We start from the raw sequence: 15,131 nt of genomic DNA, 5'->3' as shown, positions 1-15,131 counted from the left end.
GATCTCTCACAGAGAGAAAGAGAGAGAGAGAGAGAGAGAGAGAGAGAGAGAGAGAGAGCGAGAGAGAGAGAAACGGAGATGTGAATGAGGGAGGAGGGGTGAACAGGCAGAACATAAATGAAGAAACCAGGAGGAGGGCAGATAGAGGAATAACATCATAACAACAGATCGGAGCATTAGGGAGATCCATAGGAGCCGTGAACGTCTCCCTCGGGCATCAAAGCCATGAGACTCATGCAGCAGAATAAACCACAGCTGACCGGATCAAAGAGATGCCGGAGATACAAGGATGGTTTTATGATGTGTGCGCTCAGGGACGGCGTGTGCTGTGACCTTTGACAGCTCTGGCCTGTTATTGTGAAACCATTACTGACGATAAAGGGGGAGGCGGGGTCTGCATGATAAGTGATGGTTTGGGCCAGGAAATGAAGAAACTGCTCATCTGGTTGTGTATTATAAACAAGAACACTGACTCACAGCAGAGCAATCGTGGCTATTGGTGGTATTTTCACCCGTTTTGGCCTGACGGGACAAATGAAGAGATACAATCATAAGTCTGAACTAACGTTAAATATTCATGACTTTCATGCAAAATGTGGTTTAAAGGATTAGTCCATCCAAAAACGTATTATCATTCACTCACCCTTTCTTAAGCACATTAAAGGAGAAGCTTTGCAGAATGTTCAATCCACTCTTTTCATTCAACAAAAGCATATAGTGACCACTAGCTGTCAAGCTAAAAAAAAAAAAAAAGGAAGAAAATAAGCACCACAAAAATTCTTATACTTTTTGCACTATATACACACAAGTCTTCTGTAGCTATTAGGGGTGTGACGAGATCTCGCGAGATCTGACTTGTTTCGCGATAACGTGACGATATCCTTGCGCAGACCTTTCAGATATATTTGCATTACACTGGCTCGTTCACAAGTGGTGGTATGTAAGATATTTTATGTTCACATCAGGCAAGTGGCCGCATGATAAGCGGGAAAATTATGCAGTGTAGTCTTTATCCAGTCATAAAAACAGAATTCACAGTTTAACGCGGAATGTCACGGAATTTGTCAAATTTTGAATGAATTAATCAAAAGTAGGTCATTACACTTAAATCAAATCACGATATGGACTATATCTGTAAATACTAAGCCCCAAAAGTCAATTTAAATATGAATCTTGCATGTTCTGCCTGTCTCTGTTAATGAATGGCGCAGACGCGCTGTTTCATTTACTACACACATACTGAAGCACGCCTGACACTTGCGGTGATTTCAGCGTCTGCACAACAGTAGGTGTACGGTAAAGACGTAACTTTGCATTAATTAAATAATACAGCCATGAATGAGCGCATGTTCATTATTAGTAATTCTGATATAACATGCCAGTTGAGAAATGCAATAAAATACGATGTTTTGTTTGTTATATTTCAATATTCCAGAGAATATTATCCAGTGAATTATTCTTCACTCTTTAGCCTCCTTTATTTATTTTCTCCATTTGAAAACATTAGACCTTCTACATTTATTTTGCTTATTGTTAATATTAGTGTTGCTGCTGATGGTTTAAATAAAAAATGTTTTTATTGTTGTAATATGAAGATTAAATTTAACATGAAAGACTGCTAATTTTCAACACTTTTTTTTTTTAAGATAACTGAAAGGAGGAAAAACAAAAGTGAAGTATGGACTTACTTCACTCAGTCATTTATTTACTTTATAACAGTAAAAAAATATCGGTTCTGCATATCGGTTATCGGGCACATAAACATGCAAATAATTGGTATCAAAACAGACATCCTCATCATCCAAGGAGACTGGAATGCAAAAGTAGGCAAAGAGGCACCGAAAGTCTGGAAAGATCATTGTGGAACTTCTTGCAATGAAACTACTAATGAAAAAGGAAGACGACTGATGGAGTTTGCCAGTTACAACAACCTGGTACTAGCCAATACCCTAGGTGAACATAAAGCTTCCCGACGCTGGACATGGCATGCGCCTGATGGAGCCCATCACAACCAGATTGACTATATACTGGTCCAAAACCGCTTCCGATCTGGCATCAACAGAGCAAAAACAAGGACATTCCCAGCGGCTGATGTTGGGAGTGACCACGAGCTGGTGATAATGAACTTCCGAGTGAGGTTGAAGAAAAACATTAAGCCAAAGAACAGCAGGATCAAGTTCAACCTTGAACGACTGACTGACCCAAACATCTGTCCTTTCGAGCCACAATTGGAGGAAAATTTGCACCACTCTTAATGATTGATGAGGACGTTGAAGCTTTGACAACTACCTTCAACACATGAGAGAAAGACATCATTGGCCTCCATCGCTCAAAGAATAAACCTTGGTTTACAGAAGAGATTCTCAAAATGTGTGACACCCGGAGAGATCTCAAAAACTGTAGGCACACAACTGGGGCAGCAGAATACCATGAAATCAATAAAAATATCAGAAAAAGCATGAAGAAGGCTAAAGAAGACTGGATAGGACAGCAGTGCACAGAAATAGAGAATAGTTTGGAAAAGAACAACAGCAGAAAAGCATTCCAAATTGTGAAAGACCTAAACAAACAAAAACAGTCGAAAGTCAGTACCATACTAAGTAAAGACGGGAAATGCCTCACAGAAGAAAGTGACATTACAGGCAGATGGACTGAGTACTGTCAAGAATTCTATAACCATCAGACCAAAGGAGACCCAGAAGTGCTTGAGGTACCAGAGTCCTCAAATGATGACAACTTCCCCATTCTCAAGGAAGAGGTTGAGGCAGCAGTAAGATCGCTGCAGAGTGATAAGGCAGCTGGAATAGACAACATGCCAGCTGAACTCATCAAGAACGGAGGGGATCCAGTGACAGAGATACTAACAAAAATCTGCAACAAGATCTGGCAGACAGGTGAATGGCCAGAAACATGGACCCATTCACTAATTATAACCCTACCCAAGAAAGGTAATCTTCAGCTGTGCCAAAACTACAGAACTATCAGTCTGATCAGCCAAGCTAGTAAAGTGATGCTTAATATCATCTTGAACAGATTAAAGCCTCAAGCAGAAATAGTTATTGCTGAAGAACAGGCTGGTTATCGCAGAGGGAGAAGTACCACAGAACAAATATTCAATCTCAGAGTCCTGTGTGAAAAGTACTCACAACACCAACAAGACCTGTATCATGTCTTCATAGATTTCAAAAAGGCTTTTTACAGAGTCTGGCATGATGCTTTATGGGCAACAATGAAGAAGTACAACATGGGACAAAAGCTAACCAACACCATCAGACAGCTGTATGCTAAAGCCAGCAGTGCACGGCTCTATGGGACAGTGGTTCTGCACAACAGTAGGTGTACGGCAAGGTTGCCTTCTGTCGCCCACGCTCTTTAACATATACTTAGAGCACATCATGAGCGAGGCCCTAGAGAACCACTGTGGCACAGTCAGCATTGGAGGATGAAACATCACCAATCTCCGATTTGCAGACGACATTGATGGACTAGCTGGTAGTGAAGCGGAGCTGGCCGCCTTAGTGAAAAACCTGGATGAAGCATCTTCTAGGTTTGGCATGGAGATAAGCGCTGAAAAGACAAAGCTGATGACAAATAGTGACAAGCAGATCACTACCAAGATATAAGTCAGAGGACAAGAACTGGAAACTGTGAGTCATTTCAAATATTTGGGCTCTATCATCAGTGAAGAGGGGTCAAAAACAGAAGTTTTAGCAAGAACAGCGCAAACAACAGCAGCTATGTCAAAGCTGAAACCTGTATGGAGAGATAAAAGACATCTCTCTAAAAACAAAAATCAGACTTCTGCGTGCACTTGTCCTTTCAGTCTTCTTATATGCCTGTGAGTCCTGGACCCTCACAGCAGAGTTGCAATGAAGAATCCAGGCACTTGAAATGAGATGCTATAGAACCATCCTTGGCATCTCCTTGGGGGAAGTCGTGGCCTAATGGTTAGAGAATCGGACTCGTAACCCAGACTGAGGTGCCCTTGAGTAAGGCACCGAACCCCCAACTGCTCCCCGGGCGCCGCAGCAAAAATGGCTGCCCACTGCTCCAGGTGTGTGTTCACAGTGTGTGTGTGTTCACTGCTGTGTGTGTGCACTTTGGATGGGTTAAACGCAGAGCACTAATTCCAAGTATTAATTCCACCATACTTGGCCACATGTCACGTCACTTTACTTATCTCTTACAAGGACCACATCACAAATGAAACAGTGAGGAACATCATCAGGCGCGAATTAGGCCAGTATGAAGACCTGCTCAATGCAGTTAGAAAGAAAAAGCTGAAATGGTACGGACATGTCGTAAGAGCCAAAAACCTGTCCACAACAATCCTCCAAGGTAGCGTACAAGGTGGCAGGAGACGATGCAGACAGAAAAATAAGTGGGCTGACAACATTACAGAATGGACCATGAAAAGCTTTGCAGAGACGCAGGCACCAACCAGCACATGACGAGACAAGTGAGGGACCTGGTCAGATGTTCAACAGAGCAGCGTCCCGACGACCACATCAGGTCATGGGACTGATGATGATGAATAAAATATTCGGCAGCTGGGAGATTCTGCAAAACATTTACCTTGGTGTCCTACCGAAGAAAGAAGGTAAAAGGGCTTTTTTTTGAGTAACGCGAGGAGGAGTAAATGATGAAAATGACGAACAGCGTTCACTTTTAAGTGAACCACCCCTTGAACATCCCCCATCTCTGGTCTCCATGATAATGTTTGAGCAGTAGCACAGCAGCACCAAAACATTTTATTTCTGCGCAGGGTTCAAGACCTTGTTCCAAAAATTCTGCTGGCCACAATAAAACGAATGTCACCTGCCACAAAGTGAAGCATACTAATAAGTAAAAGAGCAGGAGAAGATGAAAGAGAGCGCAAACGAGAGAGAGAGAATTGCACTGCAGCATCTCTGTATCACAGACCGACATTGCCGACCAATAAATCATGTGTCATGCAAAGGGGGGGATGGAGAGATCATTATCAGCCCAAAACTTGCTGTCAAACTGTCACGTTTCTGCACAGATACATGCATACAAGCGTGCATGCAACGGTACACCAATGTCATTCTGATAAATAGGGCTATTCATCTTTGCTCTGAGCTGCCCTACGTTATTTATTACAGTCATTCGTGACTTCCCAGACAGGACGAAGACTTAAATAAAAGGTATCAATACAACAAGCTTATCGATCTGCAGAGCATGCAAGATCTTTGGTGTGTGTAGGTCATGGAAGAGTTTGGGCAAAATGGCTTTAGTTTAACCTGTCAGGGTAGAGAGAGAACAATGGTAGCTGGGAAATGCTACACTTGTCTGGCACAATCAAAGGAGGAACATGAAGCTTTTTCTCCCATTGCGCCAGACAGTTATTGGTCACATGGTTCAGAAGGACTGTTAACCATTTCAAAGCTTCTAATGCTGGAAAAAATACATTCAAAATCAATCAAAACATTCAATGTTGAACTAAGTATTAAAAAAAAAAAAAAAAAAAAAAACCTTCCCTGACTTGGATAAACAAGCCTTTTGCTACATCTTTAGATATTTATGAATGCTTCTCATATTATTAACATGTAAAGACAGCATTATCTAGACCAGGGGTGCCCAACCCTGCTCCTGGCGATCGACTGTCCTGCAAAGTTCAGCTCCAACCCTAATCAAACACACCTGAAGCAACTAATTAGGGTCTTCAGGATCACTTAAAAATTAAAGGCAGGTGTCTTTGATTAGAGTTGGAGCTAAACTTTGCAGGACTGTCGATCGCCAGGAGCAGGGTTGGGCACCCCTGATCTAGACCCTTCCAGATGTTCTAGTAAATCGAGTTCTTCCGCCAATAAAATCAGACATCAAACTAGGGCTGGGCGATATAGCAAAAAAAATGATCAACGATATAATGTTTCATATCGTTCGGTATCTATTATTATTTACATTTTTTATAACCTTTTTTTAAAACAAAGAGCAATAAAATTTTATTTTTTTATTTAACCACTTTTTGGTTTCAAATTTTTTTTTAACCCAATTTATTGAGACAAACAAATATTTTTTTGTTTTAACAGTCAAACACACAATAAAAATTAAACACTCCCGAGGCCACAGGAGGGCGCAATGAGCAAAATAATGCAGCACATTTAAATTGTCAATGCAAGGAAATAAAAGTCTATAAAAAAAACTGCATTACGTCTAAATTAACTCATAAATCAAATATAATTTCATAAATTGCATAAACAATTATGAACAAAACAGCATCACGTATTTAGGCTATGCATTGCTTAATACAAAGAGCCGAATCGCAAAAAGATTGCATTTAAAAACATAAGAGACGCAGTGAAAGGGAATAAACTTCCACAAATTTGCGACGTGTTTTCTAAAAGTTTAAACTGTTTTAACTTTGCATGGCTACATCTCTTGTGTGAGACACGAGTGCAGCAGTCATATCTGTCCGTCTAAAAAAATGCGCTAAATATGCGTTCTGTGTGAATGGCTTGGTTTCGGTTTTAACCTAATCAAGATCTTCTCCGCATTGAGCTTCTATATTTCTCTAATATTTTGAAAGCATAACACAGCAGCGGCACATCTCGTGGGCAAGACTAACAAAACATTAAAATGCAACAACGTCACTTACATCATCACCGCATCTCGTGCGCCACTGATGACGCTCCCTGGCCCACTCCTAACATTCAAAAGCAAATGTTTATTTTAAATTCGACTAATATAAATTTTTTTATTCACAATCTCATCACAGGCAGGCACAGCACTCAATTCAGCATGTGTTCGTGTTTGTGTGTGCTGTCTGCGTCACTCATAGCACGTGCCTATATTGTGCACTACATCGAACATTTTTTATATTGTTATCGAAGAATAACAATATAAATATCGATACAGTTTTATCGCCCAGGCCTACATCAAACGCTCAGTTTTTCCATGTGAACGTCTTCATGGCTGTGACTGTCAAACCAAATTATATCAATGGAGGAGGGTGGCATTTTCCTCTGTCATTCTGGGCAGACAGACACCCCTGAGCCTGAGCTTTTCATCCTTGTGTTGCTCTCTACATCTCCTGCTAAGCAAGATTCATTTCTATTAATTTCTCATGCAATTTTAATGGTAAAAGCTACTTGTTGATCCCTACTACATCTCATATGACTAGGTGGATCACAGCGAGTGTAGGGTCTTCACAGTAGGAAGAACGAAGGAGTTTCTGCAATAAATAAAGGAGGCCAACTAAAAAGAAACTAAACATATGAGAAACTATGCAATATTAGTGTTTTCAGGATAGGGATGTTCATTTCGGTTATTTTTCCTAACCGACAACCAACGCTCGTTAACCGTCTATTAACCGTTAACCGACATGTTTATTTTAAATTAGAATTGAATTAAATTAGAATGGATAACTGTCTGTGACCCGTTAAAATACTACCATTTGTTTCCCGGGATTCATTTTACATGAACAAAAAGCAGCAAACAACAGAACATGAGGATTCACATGGTCATCATATCACATCACGCACCTGCAGCGCTTCTGCGAGCGGAGAAAAACATAATAAAGCTAGGCTATATATATATATATATAGATAACGAATAAATAGGCCTATACGAGAAATATATTTCTACTTAATAAATTAAGAAAATGAAAGAAAAACTGTGCAACAAGTAGCCTAGTATGTAGAGTTTCAGTTCATTCTTGTGCTGCGCGAAAGGAAACCAAGACGGCAGAAAGCGGCATCCTATTTTTCTTTAGGCTTATTTTACAAAAGCACAAAGATTAGTTTTTATTGTGAATGTACACAAAGACAAACCTTTTACAATTCCGATTATCTTTATGACTAAAAGGAGAAGTTGCTTCCACTGTTAGAAGGAAAAAATTAAAGTGATTGCGCCGGCGCCGCCTTGTTACCTTGATAATGCAGCCTGTTCGTTATCATAATAAAATACAGTCAGTCAAACATATAGAAAAAAACACACTGCTCAGTTTAAATGTCAAATCTGTGCCATTAAGCGTTATCACAGTACCACCGTGATGTTATGCAAAACATTTTGTTTTACGTGGATATTGGAACGTGAGTGAAGTAGGCTACATAATAAATAATAATTTGGCATTCAAATACATCGCGAATACGGAAACATTTGATTTTGTGACGAATGAGAGACCCAACGTTGGCTTCAGTTTCGTTTTAACCTAAATGAATTCGTTTTGACTTGTCATTTTTATTGCTATAGCTTCTAATTAGGGATGTCAACGATTAATCGATGATTGATTAATTGTCGATAAGAGATGCAATCGATTAAAGCTATCATGGTCAATTAAGTAGTTTAATTTTGGGCTGCGTGCGGCTCATGTGCAAAACACGTGCGAGCGGCTGTGAGTGACGGTGACGGTATATAAATGCATCATCATTCGCTCATAATTACAAATTAAGCTTTTAATGTGATTTAAACTTTAAAAGTATATTAAAATAGAAACAACACAAAGTTCTTCAACATGGAATGCAATAGAAATGTAGTACAAGCCCTGGGACAAAATGGGATGCTTTAAGGAAAATGTATAGCCTATGTAAGTAATAGGCCTAAAATAAAAATAAACATTTGTTTTCATTAAAAAAAAAAAAGCTAAATATATCTAACTTAAATAATTAAGCTAACAGATTTAAAACAGAAGTGTGGTGCGGCGCTCCATAAACAAGTTCACGGAAAGGAAAGGATGACAACGTGCATTCTGTTTGTTTGCTTTATTTTGCAAAAGCACAAATCTTGTTTTTATTGCGAGCGTGCAAAAATAAAAGTAAACACTTTTGCGGATTATATCTTACTCCAAAAATTGAGTTTTTTTATGTTTCATGTCTTGTTGTTGACTAAAAGCCGTTGTTTGCTGACGAGCTGCACAAAAAAATCGCGCGAATATGAACGTGGTTTTGCGCAGCTCGTCAGTGAACAACGGCTCTGTGTAGTTAATGCTGCTCAATGTGAAAGCACGCATGTGATGGAGATCTACCGCTGATTACAGAACCGGCTTTACTGATAAGATGCGCGTTAAATATTGCATGCGATTTATCGTGCAGCCCTAATTTATACATAGCTTAATTCAAAAAGCCGAATCGCCGATCACACAGATTGCATTTAAAAACATGAGATGCAGAGAAATGGAATAAACCTCCCCAAATTCGCAACGTGTTTTCTAAAAGTTTAAACTCTTAACTTTACATGGCTTTCTATACATCTCTTGCGTGAGACGCGAGTGCAACAGTCAAGTTGTCTGTCCCAAAAATGCGTCTAATATGTGTTCTTTGTGAATGGCTTGGTTTCGGTTTTAACCTAACCAATAACTTCTCTGCATTGAGCTTCTATATTTCTCTAATATTTTGAATGAATAATGCAGCAGCGGTGCGTCTTGTGGGTTCAACTGTACAGACTAACAAAAACAAAGTACGACAAAGACACTTACATCATCATCACCACATCTCGTGCGCCTCTGATGAGGCTCCCTCACCGACGCACACCAAACATTCAATTGCACCGTTTTTGCATTCAAATGCAAATTTTTATCTTAAATTTGACTAATATTCATTTTTTATTCACAATCTCCTCATCACAGGCAGGCTCAGCACTCAGCATGTGTTCGTGTGTGCTGTCTGCTTGTCATTCATAGCACGCGCCTATATCTGTCACAGTTCGAAAGAGGCGAAGACTCAAGTGCAGGCAGATGGGGTGTCTTTATTTACGACTCACAAAAATAAACAATAAACACAACTGAAACCACCCTGAAGGGGAAAAAGCCAGAGTAACATAAAAGCTCACCACGAGACATAAACTGAGCACAGGGCAGCCACAAATCAAAGGCATGATCCGACACCTAAGTGAGACAAACGAGCCCAGAACAGAAAACACAGGGAGCTTATAAGGGAGAGACAATCAGGTAAACAGCTGGGACAAATTAATCAATAATAAGGTAATGAGAGAACAGGTGAGTGGAGTGAAGGTAACGGAGTCCGGGAGGATGGGAAATGGCGACCTCTGGTGGTGAGAGGGAGAAACACCAGACGCCAGACCCTGACAATATCGTGCGCTATATCAAACATTTTTTCTATCGTTATCGATGAAGCTGTACCGTCCATAAATACCGATACCATTTTATCGCCCAGGCCTAACATGCAGCAAACCTTTTTAAATATTTTGATAAATTACTGAAAATAAATAAATGAATGACTTTAACCATTTAACTGATTGTATTAATTGGTCAAAATTCTTACGGTCGGTTAACCAGTTAAAATGAGCATCCCTATTTCAGGACATTACGATCACATGCACGTCAAGAACAAAAATAGATCATTAGGTCGCAGCTATCACAACCTAAAAGAACAGAAAAGCCCAGCAGTAATGTATATCGTTGTGCAACATTATTTGGTTCATCAAATAAACACGAAATGCCACAGCAACAAGGGTTAAAAGACAAAGACAGAAGGGAAGCATCTGATTATGCAACCAGCCTCTGAGTCATTATCTCCTACCACTGGTCAGATGCAAAACCGAGACATTTGTCATTCAAATTCAGCATGTGAACTAGCGGAACCGCAGCAGCGAACTTCGGTTTCCTGCTTCGCATCTCTCTTTAGAGAGGATCTGGAATATTTACAAGCTACTTCAGCTATTTGCATTAGTGAAAATCCTTCTTTCACTTAATTAATGTACTTGTTGTTTAGACCCATCAACATGTCACATGCATAGCAGCTTGGTTTCCCTGTTAAGATTAAGAACAGGTTTCCCACTCAAATAAGCCACTTATTTATATGTACATAAATAACAGTTTGTGATAGTGACTCATACACTACAGTAACACTTTTGTAACAACACTGACAACATAAAACATACAGCTTATGAAAACAAATAAGAATACATAAATATGACCACTTACTACAATTTTCTACATTTTCAGATTCTTAACTATGAGAGGTGCATCTTGGGATGCTTTTCAAACCTTACAGGGGGAGTTCATATGCACATAAGACACTTGTCGACTGCTTTTCCTTCACTATCTAATCACAGCACCCATACTTATATGAGATCAATAAAAGACCTGTATTACAGGGTCTTTAAACAGGTGATCTAGGTAGTTCAGTGTACAATGGCCTACAACTACTCCAAGGGTGCTTTCACACTAGCAGTTTTGGTGCGCACCCGGGTTTGATTGACGTCAGAGTTCGGTACGTTTGGAAGATGTCAACGCTGTCTTCCGAACTTTGGTGCGCACCCACAAAAAGTATCCAAGTCTGCTTAAAAGCGGTGGTCTGGGGTACGGTTCATGTGAACTCCAGTACGGTTTGCCGCTGATATAAACTCAATCATATCAAAGGATCACCGATCGCCAATCACAGAAAGCAGTATCTATAACTAGATAAATATAAACTAAACCGAGTTAAACGTCCTTCAAGGACAGCGCATCCACACTTTGCTCCATCCTTATTCTGCTCTGTCACTCATCGACAACCTGCCTGAGGGCCGTATATTTACCACAGGTAAAGCCTGCTCTGAGCATCGTTATAAAGCGCAGATATGCTGTTCTAAATGGACGTCGGGAACGGGATATTGTTAGACCGCCCGCTCCCGTTCCAATTACACCAGAGTTACCAACCGCTACCGCATTTAATTCGGGAATTTAATCCCGCGGCGCAAAAAATCCGGTCGGGTCCCGCGGTTCCCGTGGGAGAGCCGCGGGAATGCAGACCTCTTCTTGCAGTGCAGTAGTAGACTCGGTGTGGAAACGATCTCTGCACTGCTGCAGACGCACCGCTACTGGACTCACTACCGGACAGCAACCGTGTGCAGTGAACGCTTTAATCCGTTAACATGAGCGCGGAAAAAATGCGCACCACATACGCACTTGCAAACGGAGTAACGTGAACCTGGCGTTATGTGTGTGCACTGCGAGTGTGCATGAGCGCACGGTCTGCAGGAGAGCGCGCGAGTGCTGAATGGTTAAACACTGGCAAGAATTAAAAAGAAATGCAATTTATACATTTTAGTGACGATGTGAAACTGCCTCGATTGTGCAAGTGACAATTCCTGTGTCAACTGTGCAGCATGTAGCTCGCTTATAGACAGAAGCGATGTGTGGTGATTTGAAGACATTTGCGTATTTTGAGATAGAAAGAGAGAGAGCACGCGCATGGTGATTCACTCACGCTGCTTGTGAAATTACGTGTCACACAAGGTTTTCAAATTACTTTATAAGTTATTTAATGAGAAAATATGAAGGTGAGTACCTCACCTTCAGCATTATAATGATTTCACCCACGATGGACAGAGACTGAGATGGTGCAGCTGCATGTTGTGCCAAACCTCTCACGGCAGCGTCATCAGCTCGAGATCGTTTTTTTGAGATCGGCATTTTAGAGACTGCCGATCGATCATCCCAACGCGATTATCGGCCGATAGTGATCGGTAGCCGATCGATCGGAGCACCCCTACTGTTAATGATGTATTATTTGATAAAAATGTGTGTTTGTGTGTGTGTTTCACTCACTTTCCTGACCTGCTGCAAGCAGAGAGCTGTATATCTAATTTCTGTTCACCTTCAGCATTCTTTAGAGCATTTGGAAACAAAACCAATGGTTCAAAAACATAAATATAAAAGTGATGAAAGCAATGCTATGCATTTTGCCGCCTTCTCCTGCGCCGTAGTTACTAAGCAAAGGGGTAAACAGCTGCTGGCTTGATGCAAACGAACCACGGTTCGGAGCCAAATAAAACAATATGAACACAGTCCAGTGGGTCAGGGGAGCAATTGAACTCTGGTTCAGACCAGGCAATCGAACCAAGTGTGAAAGCACCCTAAGAAAGTCCAAAGACAAACTATTAACAGAAATCTGGTCCATTTCCATCTTCTAACACAGGGATACTTTAATAATTTAACACATTTACATGTTCACTGTTTTTTGATGTCTGTTAATGGTCAAATGACATGCAGATAAACAAATAAAATGTTTTATTTATTTTTATTTTACATTTTTATGATTTAAAGGAATAGTACACCCAACATTGAAAATGTATTAACCCTCAGGCCATTTAAGATGGATATGTTTCTTCATCAGAACAGATTTGAAGAAATTATGGATTTGTTACTAACAAACACAGCTTTTCACTTCACAAGATGTTAACTGATGGACAGGAGTGGTGTGGATTATTGTGATGTTTTTATCAGCTGTTTGGACTCTCATTCTGATGGCACCCATTCACTGCAGAGGATCCATTGCTGAGCAAATGATGTAATGCTAAATTTCTCCAAATCTGTTCTGATCAAGAAACAAACTCTTCTACACTGGACAGCCTGAGGTTGAGCACTTTTTCAGCAAATTTTCATTTTTGGGTGCAATATTCCTTTAATTATTAGTTTTTCCATCAACTCTCAAAACCCAGGTGGGGAAACCCTGTTTTAACACATCTAACCATTTTGTTGGTCAAAACTGGTGATAAGAATCTCAGCTACCATAACAAGGCACTATCAGAATGTTATTGTATAATGCATGGAGGCAATGTGTATAAAAAAAAAAAGTAAAGAGAGAGAGAAACCACTGAAGCAGATCCTCACATGGGACTTCAGACACAGAAGTAAGTAAAAATTAAAGTTAATCAAAATCTGGGGCTGGCAGCCGTGTTCCCATGGTGCCTTCACAGCTCACACATTACAGCAAACGCCTTTTCTCCAAAAGCACCAAGTGGAAAAAAAATCATGCTTTCACTTAGGTACCTGAGGTTATTTGGACATATGCATTCATCACACCACAACACAAGAGCATTTGCACGACACGCTGTCTGACAAAGAGTTTAACTGTTCAGGTGACTAATAGAGAAATGCACACATAACGGCCAGTGGTTACAAAAAACAAAGAGCTGTCTTTGACTCAGTAGATAAGAAAAAAGGAAGAACAAGATCCTTATTTAACTTCATGGTGATTCAAATGTCCTCCTCAAGGGTCTGTGGTGTTTTTTTAGAAGCTTATTCGAAGAATTACTCTGTTTGCATCCTCAATAAATGACCTTTTTACAAATCTGAAAAAATGACAAAAAATTCTGAGCTTTTGACAATGCAAAACTGGCTCAAGGTGACATGAAAGATTGGGAAAACTCACCAATCTTCTGGTTGAAGATTTTGTCAAAGGTCAGTTCATCCCTTTCCTCCAGGTACTTCTGCATGACACTCCGAATACTGTAAGAAAATGGGGAAAAAAATATAAAGATGACTTTAGTTCAAAACTTTATATGCAAAACAAAGGCCATCCAAACCCCACATAAGCTAAAACCCATCTCGTCCTGAAAGTGAGGCAACTGGATTTGAAGCTAACCTCCCGCGCTGCCCTTCCACCTTGATCCCGGCCTTAGTTTAGGTCTCTCCACAACCACCTGCTCAATTCTCCGCCCATCGCATCCCAAAGGAGGGCACTGCCGTGCTGCCCTGGGAGAGGGTGTTAATGAGCAGCAAGTTTGGGAGACTGAATCAATTAGCACCCCCTCCAAGGGCTTATTATCACCCAACCACAGCCCCATAGAGTCAGAGTGCAGGTCAGGGGAGATAGGAGTGTTCCCAAACCTGCTTTCTGCAGTCCTGGACCAGACACAGACACCCCTGTAGCGAGTGACCTGACAAATTATGGTACATGGACAGGGCTGATATCAGGACTGCTAATATAAATAGTGCTGTGCGATGATATATGAATACTCATTACATATTTATGGAAGTGTTTCTCATACATTGATTTATTTGTGGCACCCAAATAGATTTTCCAAAAGGCTTTGACTTCGTTGAATAAACATGAGCACTGCACATTTCAAAATCGAAACCCGGTGTGGGTGTTTTTATATCACTGTATTTCTGAAGGAATCAGACTGTCTTCAGAAAATTTTGGATGTAATTTTCATTTCATCTTGCATGTAACGTCTGATAAAGCAGCATTTGTGAGCTGAGCGCTGCTTTGTGTACAGCTGCAGCCACAAATAGAGTGCATGTCTGTGGGAAACACTGTTTATGGTAAGCCATTTTATAGGGCTGGCTAAAAATATCGATATCTCGATATTAAACGATTCTCATTTTTACGGAACGATATCGATTCTTAAATCCCAAGAATCGATTAGTCTAGCCTGTTTTCAGT

The 15,131-nt window shown here is 40.4% G+C and overlaps 1 protein-coding gene across 1 annotated transcript in view; it reads right to left on the bottom strand.

The window, feature by feature from the left end:
- LOC107658541 (beta-adrenergic receptor kinase 2-like) overlaps window positions 1–15,131 on the bottom strand; it is a 78,542-nt gene that overhangs the window by 56,879 nt on the left and 6,532 nt on the right. Inside the window, exon 3 of the mRNA XM_016447133.1 lies at window positions 14,115–14,191. Within this exon, the coding sequence (XP_016302619.1) occupies window positions 14,115–14,191 (77 nt within the window). The remainder of the gene's footprint in view (window positions 1–14,114; window positions 14,192–15,131) is intronic.

This window comes from Sinocyclocheilus anshuiensis, unplaced genomic scaffold, assembly GCF_001515605.1.
Source record: "Sinocyclocheilus anshuiensis isolate Anshui unplaced genomic scaffold, SAMN03320099.WGS_v1.1 scaffold343, whole genome shotgun sequence".
Classification (NCBI taxonomy): domain Eukaryota; kingdom Metazoa; phylum Chordata; class Actinopteri; order Cypriniformes; family Cyprinidae; genus Sinocyclocheilus; species Sinocyclocheilus anshuiensis.
The sequence above is the reverse complement of the archived record's forward strand: the minus strand, read 5'-3'. Positions and strand labels throughout refer to the sequence as shown.